Source organism: Sapajus apella, unplaced genomic scaffold, assembly GCF_009761245.1.
Source record: "Sapajus apella isolate SASKATOON/1434 unplaced genomic scaffold, GSC_monkey_1.0 scaffold77, whole genome shotgun sequence".
NCBI classification, from domain to species: domain Eukaryota; kingdom Metazoa; phylum Chordata; class Mammalia; order Primates; family Cebidae; genus Sapajus; species Sapajus apella.
In genome coordinates this window covers 4468000-4480124 of record NW_022437017.1, presented here as the reverse complement: position 1 = coordinate 4480124, position 12125 = coordinate 4468000, and the positions used below count along the sequence as shown (strand labels likewise).

Genomic DNA, 12125 nt, shown 5'->3' with positions numbered 1-12125 from the left:
TTTTTTTTTTTTTTTTTTTTTTTGGAGATGGAGTCTTGCTCTGTCACCAGGCTGGAGCGCAGCGGTGTGATCTTGGCTCACTGCAACCTCTGCCTCCGAGGTTCAAGCAATTCTCCTTCCTCAGCCTCCCAAGTAGCTGGGACTACAGGCACGAGCCACCACGCCCAGCTAACTTTTTGTATTTTTAGTAGAGAGAGGGTTTCACCATGTTGGCCAGGATGGTCTTGATCTCTTGACCTCGTGATCTGCCCGCCTCTGCTTCTGAAAGTGTTGGGATTACAGGCGTTAGCCACTGCACCTGGCCTTTTTTTTTTTCTTTTTTGAGATAGAGTCTCTGTCACCCAGGCTAGAGTGCAGTGGCACAATCTCAGCTCACTGGAATTGATAAAAGAAGCTACTTAGGAGAGGAGAGGCATTGCTAACTGGCCATGTGGTGAACTAAGAGAATTCTGGGAGGCCAGGCACGGCGGCTCACACCTGTTATCCCAGCGCCTGGGTTCCAGCCACCAGGATTCAAGCAATTCTCCTGCCTCAGCCTGCTGAGTAGCTGGGATTAAGGCACCTGCCACTGCACCTGGCTAATTTTTGTAGTTTTAGTAGAGTCGGGGCTTCACCATCTTGGCCAGGCTGGTCTTGAACTCCTGACCTCGTGATCCACCCGCCTCAGCCTCCCCAAGTGCTAGGATTACAGGCATGAGCCACAGCGCCCAGCCTCCCAGAATTCTCTTGTTCACCACATGGCAGTTTAGCAATACCTCTTCTCATAAGTACCTCCTTTTATCTGTGATTGACAGAAGATAGTGCATATTTTTAAAACCCCAATTTCATTATTAAAAAAAAAAAATAAGTGTCGGTGAGAATGTAGAGAAAATGGAACCCTTGTGCACTGCTGGTAGAAATGCAAAATGATGCAGTCTCTATGGGGGACAGTATGGCAGTTCCTCAAAATATTAAAGGTTGGAATTATCATATGATCTTATCGTCTGATCCAGTAAGCACACTTCTGGGGAAATACTCAAAGGAATCAAAAGCAGGGCATAGAAGAGATACTTGCCCACTCATGTTCGTGTCAGCATTATTCATCATAGCCAAATGTATGTAACCCAGGTGCCTATGAATGAATAGATGAATAAATGAACAGAATGTGGTCCATCCACACAAGAGTAGGTTACTCAGTCTTTAGAAAGAAGGAAATTTTGGCCAGGCACAGTGGCTCACGCCTGTAATCCCAGCACTTTGGGAGACCGAGGTGGGTGAATCACCTGAGGTCAGGAGTTCCAGGCCAGCCTGGCCAACATCATGAAACCCCATCTCTACTTAATGCCAAAAAGAAAAAAAAGAAAAAAATTAGCCAGCATGGTGGCACATGCCTATAATCCCAGTTACTTGGGAGGCTGAGGCAGGAGAATCGCTTGAACCTGGGAGGCGAAGTTTGCAGTGAGCCGAGATTGCACGATTGCACTCCAGCCTGGGCAACAAGAGTGAAACTCAGTTTCAAACAAAAAAAAAAAGGAAGGAAATTCTGACACATGCTACCCCATAAATGAACCTTGAGGACATCACGCCCAGTGAAATAAGCCAGGACACGACTGCAAATCATGTATGACTCCACTCCTATGAGATGTCCAGCATTGTTAAATTCATAGAGACAGAAGGTAGAATGGTGGGTGCCAGGGACTTGGGGAGGAGGCATGGGGGTTAGTGTGTAATAGAGACAGAGTTTCAGTTCTGCACCTAGAAAGATCTCTGTGGGTGGATGGTGATGATGGTTCCACAACAGTATGAATGTTTAGTGGCATTGACCTGCACCCTTGCCAACGGTTAAGAAGCTGAATTTTATATTGTATACCTTTCACCATAATTTAGAACATAATCATAATCAATAGCTTCCTTACCCATTGAAGGGTTTAACTCTGAGTTGCCTGCTCCATGCCATGCCCAACAGCTCCCCCCAGGGATTAAACCCCAGCTACCCACCTATAACTTGCTTGATAAAGACCCTGTATGAGCTCCTCCACTTCCTATGCCACAGCCCACTCCCAGCTGGTGCCTCCCAGGATTACCTCCCAGACCAACAAGTTGCTCTTGCTGTCTGCTTCTGGGGGAACCCAGCCAATGACTTGTGGTGACAGCAAAGTATTTCCTGGAATGACTCAAGAAGACACAGGTTTGGGGAAAGAAAGGGCAGAGTCTGGTATCCACTAGCCATGTGACCTTGAGCCAGCCACTTCTCTAGAGGACCCTTGATCAAGAGGGGATAATGGCCATGCTGTCTTTGTAGGAGGGTCATGGGGATGAACTGAGATGCATGTGTGATGTGCTTAGCTATGTAAATACAGGTGATGGTGAGGATGGAGATGGGAAAACAGCTCTTGGGAGCTCCAATGAACCAGAAGAAAGTGCCAGAGACTCTGTGCTCTGTCTCTTGAAAAGAGCTGCTTCCCTTCCCTGAAGGAAGCTTCCAGATCCCAAATTTCTTTCCCCTGGTCTTTGGCTTTGAGTAGACTCACCTGTGTGACTCTTGGCTTCTGATCTTGGCAGAGCCAGCAAGACAATGGGACCTGAAAAAGAGACAGGAGGGTATCATTCAGATGGGAGTCCCCTGGACTCTGCTTGGCTGAAGGTTAGGTGAGTTTGGGGTGACCAACCCTAACTCTTTGCCCAGTCTTACGTGCAAGCTTCATAGAATCTTCCAGGCAGGCTATAAATACAAGAGTCACAGGTTTGGATGTCATATCCTTAGGAAGTATGAGAAGTGCATCTGATTGCAGCTGTGTTTCCCAATTTCAGAAAACCCAGCAGTGAATTTAGCTTTTTCCCGATGTCCTAGCACCAAAAGACCAAGTTTGCAATCTCCTTTCTATATTCAACAGTTTATTTTAATATCAGTCCAGACCTGAAACCATACACCGTCCAAGAGTCTTGCACTGTCACCCACGGCTGGAGTGCAGTGGCATGAACTCGGCTCACTGCAAGCTCTGCCTTCCGGGTTCAAGCGGTTCTGCCTCAGCCTCCCGAGTAGCTGGGATTACGGGCACCTGCCACCATCTCTGGCTATTTTTTTTTTTTTTTTTTTGTAGTTTTAGTAGAGATGGGGTTTTACCATGTTGGCTGGTTTCGAACTCCTGACAAGTGATCCACTGCCTCGGCCTCCTAAAGTGCTAGGATTACAGGTGTGACCTACCACACCTGGCCGCAGGTGACTTTCAGTCTCTCTTCAAGAGTACATTTTTCTGCACCCAGTTGGGAAGTAGGCCAGAAATGTATGGGAATTACGCTGTCTCTTGGAGGTCCCTAGCAGGACTGCACTCAGGCTAACTGCAGTGATAATGGGCTCACTAACACGCCTTTCAGCATCTCTTCACCCTTCCTTGTGTGACCTCCCCACGCCCTTCTTTCCTGGGATCCCCTCCCAAATAAACTACTTACACACGTCAGTCTTTGTTTCAGTTCTGCTTTGGGGCAGCCCAGTCTAACTGACTCAAAATGAGAGTTTCTTTTATTTTTTTAATTGTACTTTAGGTTCTGGGGTACATGTGCAGATCAGGCAGGATTGTTGCATAGGTACATACATGGCAATGTGGTTTGCTGCCTCCATCCCCTGTCACCTTTATCTGGCATTTTTCCCCATTTTATCCCTCCCCAACCTCCCCACCCCCTGCTGTCCCTCCCTTAGCCTCCCCCAAAGACCCCAGTGTGTGATGCTTTCCTCCCTGTGTCCATGTGTTCTCATTATTCAACACCTGCCTATGAGCAAGAACATGCAGTATTTGGTTTTCTGTTCCTGTGTCAGTTTGCTGAGAATGATGGTCCCTACAAAGAACATGAACTCATCCTTTTTTATGGCTGCCTAATAGGACAGAAAATACCAAATTGGAGGGAACAAACCAAGCTAGGACACCAGGGGCATGAGGAGAAGGGAGGGGAGTTCTCTGTTCCACTTACCTGAGAGCAGGAGCACAAGGAACCTGCTCCCCATGACACTGAGATGCTGGGAACAATCTCTCTCAAGCAGGATTCAGTCAGAGTGCCTGGAATGAATAAGCTCCATGAAATCCAATTCCTGATGGTCACAAGTTCAGAAGCCACGTGGTCAATGCTTATCAAAATGGGAGAGTGAGGCAGGAGAATTGCTTGAAACCAGGAGGCAGAAGTAGCAGTGAGTCGAGATCGCACCACTGCACTCCAGCCTGGGTGACAGAGCAAGACTCCATCTCAAAACAAACAAACAAAACCCTACTATCTCTGCCTCTCACTTGACCCAATAATTCTGCTTCTGGGTAACTCTCTTAAGGGAAAGACCCCACAAGGATGATCATAGCATATTTGGTTATAATGAACAGGTTTACCACCCAACAGATGCTAAAAAAAAATGGATGCATCTGATGAAATGTCCTTCTGGAATTTAAAATCCTGATCTATTGCAATCAGCAAGGTCAAGACTGTGGAAAATGCTACAGGACAAACTACTCACTTTTTATTTCTTTTTGTTTACATTGCTGTCATTGATTTATTTTTAATTAATAATTATATATGTTTATGGGCTATAATGTGATGTTTTGACACGTTGACATTGTGGAATGATTAAATCAAGACAATTGGCATATATATGCATCACCTCACATACCTATCAATTTTTGGTCTGGGAACTTTCAAAATCTACTCTTTTCGCCATTTTGAAATATACAGTAGAGGCCGGGCACGGTGGCTCATGCCTGTAATTCCAGCACTTTGGGAGAATGAGGCGAGCGGATCACCTGAGGTGAGAAGTTCAAGACCAGCCTGGCCAACATGGTGAAACCCCATCTCTACTAAAAATACAAAAATTAGCTGGGCGTGGTGGCAGGTGTCTGTAATCCCAGCTACCTGGGAGGCTTAGGCAGGAAAATCACTTGAACCTGGAAGATAGAGGTTGCAGTGAGCTGAGACTGCACCACTGCACTCCAGCCTAGGTGACAGAGCAAGATTCCATCTCAAAAAATTAAAAGATAAAAAATAAAATATGTATACATATATTTATAATATATTTATGTAAAAGGCTACTATCTCCTATGTTTTAGAAAAATGTTAGCATTCTGTATGCAATTATCTATAATGCATGTGTGTATATGTGTGGTTCTTGCACGTAATCCCTTTAGGAGACCGAGGCAGGTAGATCACCAGGTCAAGAGATTGAGACCATCCTAGCCAACATGGTGAAACCTCATCTCTACTAAAAATATAAAAATACAAAAAATAGCCAGGCGTGGTGGTGGACACCTGTAATCCCAGCTACTCAGAGGCTGAGACAGGAGAATCACTTGAACCTGGGAGGCAGAGTTTGCAGTGAGCAGAGATTGCACCACTGCACTCTAGCCTGGGTGGCAAAATGAGACTCCATCTCAAAAAAGAAAAAAAAGGCGTGTGAAGCCATGGGTTGGTAGGTGCAGCAAACCACCATGGCACATGTTTACCTATGTAACAAACTTGCACCATATATCCTGGAACTTAAAATAAAATGTATTTATTCGTTCATTCTTAGACAGAGTTTCACTCTTGTTGCCCAGGCTGGAGTACAATGGCACGATCTTAGCTCAGTGCAACCTGCACTTCCTGGATTCAAGCAATTTTCCTGCCTCAGCCTCCTGAGTAGCTGGGATTACAGGCACCTGCCACCAAGCCTGGCTAATTTTTTGTATTTTTAGTAGAGACAGGGTTTTGCTGTGTTGGCCAGGATGGCCTGCCTCGGCCTTCCAAAATGCTGGGATTGCAGGCGTGAGCCACTGTGCCCAGCCAAAAAGAAAAGAAAAAAAAAAAAAAAAGGCAGGGCGCGGTGGCTCATGCCTGTAATCCCAGCACTTTGGGAGGCCGAGGCGGGTGGATCACGAGGTCAAGAGATCGAGACCATCCTGGTCAACATGGTGAAACCCTGTCTCTACTAAAAATACAAAAAATTAGCTGGGCATGGTGGCGTGTGCTTGTAATCCCAGCTACTCAGGTGGCTGAGGCAGGAGAATTGCCTGAACCCGGGAGGCAGAGGTTGCGGTGAGCCGAGATCGCGCCATTGCACTCCAGCCTGGGTAATGAGCGAAACTCCGTCTCAAAAAAAAAAAAAAAGAAAAAAGAAAAAAAGAAAAAGCAAGTGTCTGAGAAGCTGAGGCAAGGAGACTTTTCAGTTTATTATCTTCTATATTTTGAATTTTGAGCCAAGTGAATATCTTTTCTATTCAAAACATGAATCATTTCTAACAGAGAAAGTAGTGAAAGCACTAGACATCACTATCAATGAGCCTTTCAAAGACTTTAAGGAGTGTTGATTGAAGTAAGCGCTTGCCTATGGATATCAATTTAAAATGCAGAAAGCACTCTCCTAAGGTAATGTCCGTGGGCAACTGGGGTTTAAGATAAAACCTCCAGCACACATTAGCAAAGATAATGTACTCTGCAGATCTGTTAAGCCTTTCAAAGGCACTGCCAATGTTGATGGAAGCGCTGATGGAGAACGTACATTAACAGTTTGCAGAAACCTGTCACAAAATGTAAGCAGGTAGGAAAACAACAATTATGTGCAATGCAAAGAATTTGATATCATATGCAAAAATAATGTTGTAGGAGACTATTAAAACAACATAGGGCCCGGCACAGTGGCTCATACCCATAATCTCAGCACTTTGGGAGGCCAAGGCAGGTGGATCACTTGTGGTCGGGAGCTCAAGACCAGCCTGACCAACATGGTGAAATCCCGTCTCTACTAAAAATATAAAAATTAGCTGGGTGTGGTGGCGGGTGCCTGTAATCCCAGCTACTTGGGAGGCTGAGACAGGAATATTGCTTGAACCTGGGAGGGAGAGGTTGCAGTGAGCTGAGTTTGAGCCACTGCACTCCAGCCCGGGTGACGGAGTGAGACTCCATCTCAAAAAAGAAAAAAATAGAAAGTGATTATGATGTAGCATTAGGATCAAAAGCGGGTTATACGATTCTATCATTACACATTGTATGCATGTATCAAAATATATGTACCTCATAAATATGTACCATTGTTGTGTATCAATACAAAATGTAAGTTATAAAGAAAGTACATAAGATCACATATCAGAAAATTTTAAATGTTAATAGAAGAATGACAGTATGAGTGATTTTAAATTTCTCTTTATTCAGCTATAATTCTAAATTGTGCCCATTGCTTTAGCAATAAAAATAATATAATGAAGTTTTAAGAAAAGAGGAAACAAAATTACCTTTTTTTTTTTTTTTTTGAGGCAGGTTCTCACTCTGTCTCCCAGGCTGGAGTGCAATGGCACCATCTCGGCTCACCACAACGTCTGCCTCCCAGGTTCAAGCGATTCTCCTACCTCAGTCTGCTGAGTAGCTGGGATTACAGGCACCCACCACCACACCCAAATAATTTTTGTATTTTTAATAGGAACGGGGTTTCACCATATTGGTAAGGCTGGTCTTGAACTCCTGACCTCAGGTGATCTGCCAACCTCATTCTCCCACAGTGCTGGGATTACAGGCATGAGCCACCATGCAGAGCCACAAAATTACTTTGAAAATTGTTCTTGGGAGGCCTATACTCCTGCTTTGATGTATTCATGCTGCTTTGATCTCTGAGTTTGGAATCTGTTGAGGCAGTTCTCTCAATGCTTCATGCACAGTTACGTTCTGACCATACACAGACGGCTTTAGAATTTGGTGCACAGGCAAACCTGGGTTTGAATCCCAAATCTACAACTACTAGTTAAGTGGCCCTGAGGCTGTGACTCTACCTCCAAACCTCCTAGGAAAGAGCACATATTTTACAGTTTCATGCTGATTCAGTGGGATGACCCTTCATACTTGCCCAGTACATGGTAGGTAATGAATAAAGCTGCCTGTGAAGAGAAGAAGGAAGGATGATGATGGTGGTGGTGGTGATCATAGCGGATCTGATAGCAATGGTCATGATGGTAATGGTGGGGATGGTAGTGGATGTCATAATGATGGTGGAGGTAGTGATGAAGGTAGCGGTGGTGCTGATGGTACTGACAGCGGTTATGATGGTGGACATGATAGTAATGGTGATAATGACGGTAAAAGTGGTAGCGGTGGTGGTGATGGTGTTGGTGGTAATAATGGTGATGTAGTGATGGGTTGGTGGCAATGGTGATAGTAGTGGTGGTAATAATGGTGGTGGTGGTAATAAAATGGTGGTGGTAGTGATGGGGTTGGTGGCAATGGTGATGGTAGTGGTGGTAATAATGGTGGTGGTGGTAATAATGGTGGTGGTAGTGATGGGGTTGGTGGCAATGGTGATGGTAGTGGTGGTAATAATGGTGGTGGTGGTGATGGGGTGATGGTGATGGGAATGGTGGTGGTGGTAACAATGGTGATGGTAGTGATGGGGTTGGTGGCAATGGTGATGGTAGTGGTGGTAACAATGGTGATGGTGGTGGTGGTGATGGTGATGGTGGTGGTGGTAACAATGGTGATGGTGGTGATGGTGGTGGTGGTGATGGTGATGGGGTGGTGGTGATGGTGATGGTAGTGGTGGTAACAATGGTGATGGTGGTGATGGTGATGGTAGTGGTGGTAACAATGGTGATGGTGGTGATGGTGATGGTAGTGGTGGTAATGGTGGTGATGGGGTTGTGGTGATGGTGATGGTGGTGGTGGTAACAATGGTGATAGTAGAGATGAAGATGATAGCGATGGTGGTGCTGATAGTGATAGTCATGGTGATGGCAGTGACAGTAATAGTGAAGTGGGACAGAATGGTTGTGGTCGTGGTGGCAAGGATGGCGGAAGTGACAGTCATGTGATGGTGATGATGGTGATGACAGACATCATGGAGCTCTCTCAGGTCCCTTCCCTGACCCCAATTGTAATCACAACTTTGCATGCTAAGGACTGACCTTTTACCCAATGGTAATGAGAATTCCTAAGGGTCCTGTGAAGTCCCCACAGGAACACAGTAGTGGGCTAAGAAGACCCATCCCATGGAACCCCTTATTCCTGAGCAGGCTAGCTGCACATTATGCATTGGAATCCTGCTTGCAAATTAAATTTTGCTGCAGATGCTTCTCTCATTCCTTACATTACCGTTTTTTTCTTTTTTTGAGACAGAGTTTCGCTCTTGTTACCCACGCTGGAGTGCAATGGCGTGATCTCGGCTCACTGCAACTTCCGCCTCCTGGGTTCAGGCAATTCTTCTGCCTCAGCCTCCTGAGTAGCTGGGATTACAGGCACACGCCACCATGCCCAGCTGAATTTTTGTATTTTTAGTAGGGACGGGGTTTCACCATGTTGGCCAGGAGTTGGTCTTGAACTCCTGACCTTGTGATCTACCTGCCTCGGCCTTCCAAAGTGCTGGGATTATAGGCATGAGCCACCACGCCCAGCCCATTACTGCTTTCTAAAATCAATTCTGTAACTTTCACTATGGGCCAAGTGCCTTAAGATCTTTGTGGCTATTATCTTTTTTTTTTTTTTTTTTTGCGATGTTTAGAACATTTTATTAAAGTACAAAATTGTTGGAATTTAGCTAATAGAAAAACATAGTAAATATTTACAAAAACATTGGTAACATCACTCAAATGACACACATGTTATAATGTAGACAGGTCTTTAACAAGTTTACAAATTGAAATCTAATAGCTCATTGCTGAGCATGGTTATCAATATAACATTTAAGATCTTGGAGCAAATGTTATCCCCCAGTCTTCTGCAATCCAGTGCCCTTTAGAAATTGGTTTCTCTTTGGAAGATTCAGACTCAGAGGCAGAACTTTGTGGCTATTATCTTATCGAAAGCTATAACCATCTTATGATGTAGGTTTTTTTTTTTTTTTTTTTTTTTTTTTTTTTGACAGAGTCCCACTTTGTCACCCAAGCTGGAGTGCAGTGGTATGATCTCAGCTCACTGCAACCTCTACCTCCCAGTTCAAACAATTCTCCTGCCTCAACTTCCTGAGTAGCTGGGGCTACAGGCATCCGCCACCACACCTGGCTAATTGTTGCATTTTTAGTAGAGACAGGGTTTTGCCATGTTGGCCGGGCTGCTCTCAAACTCCTGACCTCAGATGATTCACCCTCCTCAGCCACCCAAAGTGCTGGGATTACAGGCGTGAGCCACCATGCCCGGCAATGACGTAGGTCTTATAATTGTCTCCTCAGTCTTCAGATGAGGAAATTGAGGTTCAAAACAATGATATCATTTGCTCAAGATCATGCTGCTGGGAAAATACAAAGCTAAGACTTGGACAACGTCAGCTTGAGTCCCAACGCCCGTGTACAACCACCTCACCAAGGTCATAAACTCCAATGTCTCCTAGGATCTAGACATGCAACATCGATACGTAAGGCCACTGGTGGGAAGTAATAAGGACTGTGGGAAACTGGAGACCAAAGACTATCTAGAGACATCCACACTCACTTCTTCCTTAAGCACAGAACCAGGAGACCACCCACTTGCAATCTCTGCAGTAGACAATATTATTTCACTGAAATCAAATTCTGTAGTGGGAATCTTGTATCCCATTGGTGGAGTTATACTTGATTACTTTCTGGATACCTCTCCTCTTTCAACATTTGTCTTCGTTTTAGGTTCATGTTGTTCTACCCTTCAACAAGTCTGCTCTAAAATATAACTGGAATATTCTCAATGAAAAGAACCCCTTTCTTTGCTGAGGCCTCATGTGAAACAAGTTTGACTAAAGCAAGTATTTTGAAATGAAAAGGGTGGTAAGATTTTTCACAACAGCCAAGGCTTCGAGGGATGCTGATTTGGAGGGGATTTTGGGCCATAACCAACAGTAAGAAAAGAAGTTCACGTCAGAGAGAAAGAGGGACAGACACAGAGAATTGAACCAAGGAACACACGCAAAGAAACTCACTATAGGCAGCAACAGATGTTTTATAATTGTAGTTGTTTTCATTTCTATGTGTTGCCTGGGTGGTTGTTACCCACTAAGGAGGACCAGCTGCCTCCAGTGGGTTGTAACCAGCTGGTTGAAAAAGTTGACCTGTAAATTTCTTTGCTTTGGTCATGAATAAAGCACGAAACCCTTCCACCAGGATGATGGTGATGACTGTGAGCCTGGCATTTAAACCCAAGTGCTGATGTGTATAGTATGGGTATGAGATGTATGAATAGTTGTTAATTCCTTGCCAAATTAGGGCATATTTGCCATATTCATGTTGGATCTTACCAAGATTCTTCTAATACAAATGAGGCAAAAATTTCAGAATACCACACTAACAAAATCAGTTGAAAATCTTATCAGCCAAGTCTATCAGTGTGATTCTGTTAAAAGGAATTTTTACCTCACCCTACAACCTTAGGAAACTCACTCATCTTTTTAGATTTTGTTTTCCTAGTTTTCCATAGCACGTTGATTATAAGCTATGTTCATCTTAGACTCTTCTTGAATCTTGATCATTTTAGTTCACCTTAAGCCCCTTTACACACCATCCTCGCCCTCTTTTTGGTGTGTGATAAGGTATCCCAGCAGGTTTCACACCATCACATAACAACACACACACTCCTTGCCCAAGCAGAAGTGGAAAAATGAATGTGAGATAGAAGCCCGCGCGGCAGCTTTCAAGAAATAACGTAAGAGGACATGTAATGAGGTCTCCTCGAAAATGTTTCCAGAACCAGAATGTTTTTCTTAGACTCACGATCACAAGTAAAAAATATTTCCTACTTTCTATAGGAAGATATTACTTACCCTAACGATGAAAAGTCCTTGCCTCTCACTGAGTCTGGTTGCTTCTCAGAGCTGACAGAAGAGGAAGTACGTCGCTCCTTATCTTAAACTCCAGTTTCTCAAGGAGTCTTATGGGTGGACAAGGAGGCTGCGTTGTCATTTGTGAAGTTTGCATAATGCAGAGTCCATTAGTTCTCTTTTCATTGGCATAATTTAAGTGGTGCATTATCATGGTGGACCATATCAAAGTGCCTCAGAAAATGAACTGGGAAATGGTGATGGTGTTCAGTGGGAAGCCCAGGTAATGGAGAGTGAAGCCAATCCAAAGGATATGGGTTCAGCGTCAAAGAGGTCCTTTTAATTTAATTTTCGCTACCAGAGTTGAAGGCAAGAGTGTGGAGTCAGCATATCTTTGCATTGCTGAGTTTTCTATTCCAATTGACGAATTTAGGGAAAT

General features: G+C 44.4%; 1 protein-coding gene across 3 annotated transcripts in view; it reads right to left on the bottom strand.

Moving 5' to 3' along the window:
• LOC116532677 (putative adhesion G protein-coupled receptor E4P) overlaps window positions 1-11820 on the bottom strand; it is a 51899-nt gene extending 40079 nt beyond the window's left edge. Inside the window, exons 1-3 of one of the 3 annotated variants that reach the window (XM_032252058.1) lie at window positions 11690-11820; window positions 3946-4031; window positions 2511-2561 (exon numbers count right to left, since the gene is read on the bottom strand). In XM_032252058.1, coding sequence (XP_032107949.1) covers window positions 2511-2561; window positions 3946-3979 — 85 coding nt within the window. In that variant the 5' untranslated portion in view covers window positions 3980-4031; window positions 11690-11820. The remainder of the gene's footprint in view (window positions 1-2510; window positions 2562-3945; window positions 4032-11689) is intronic. The other 2 variants (XM_032252056.1, XM_032252057.1) reach the window with 2 other exon arrangements.
• Between the last annotated feature and the right edge of the window lie 305 nt (window positions 11821-12125).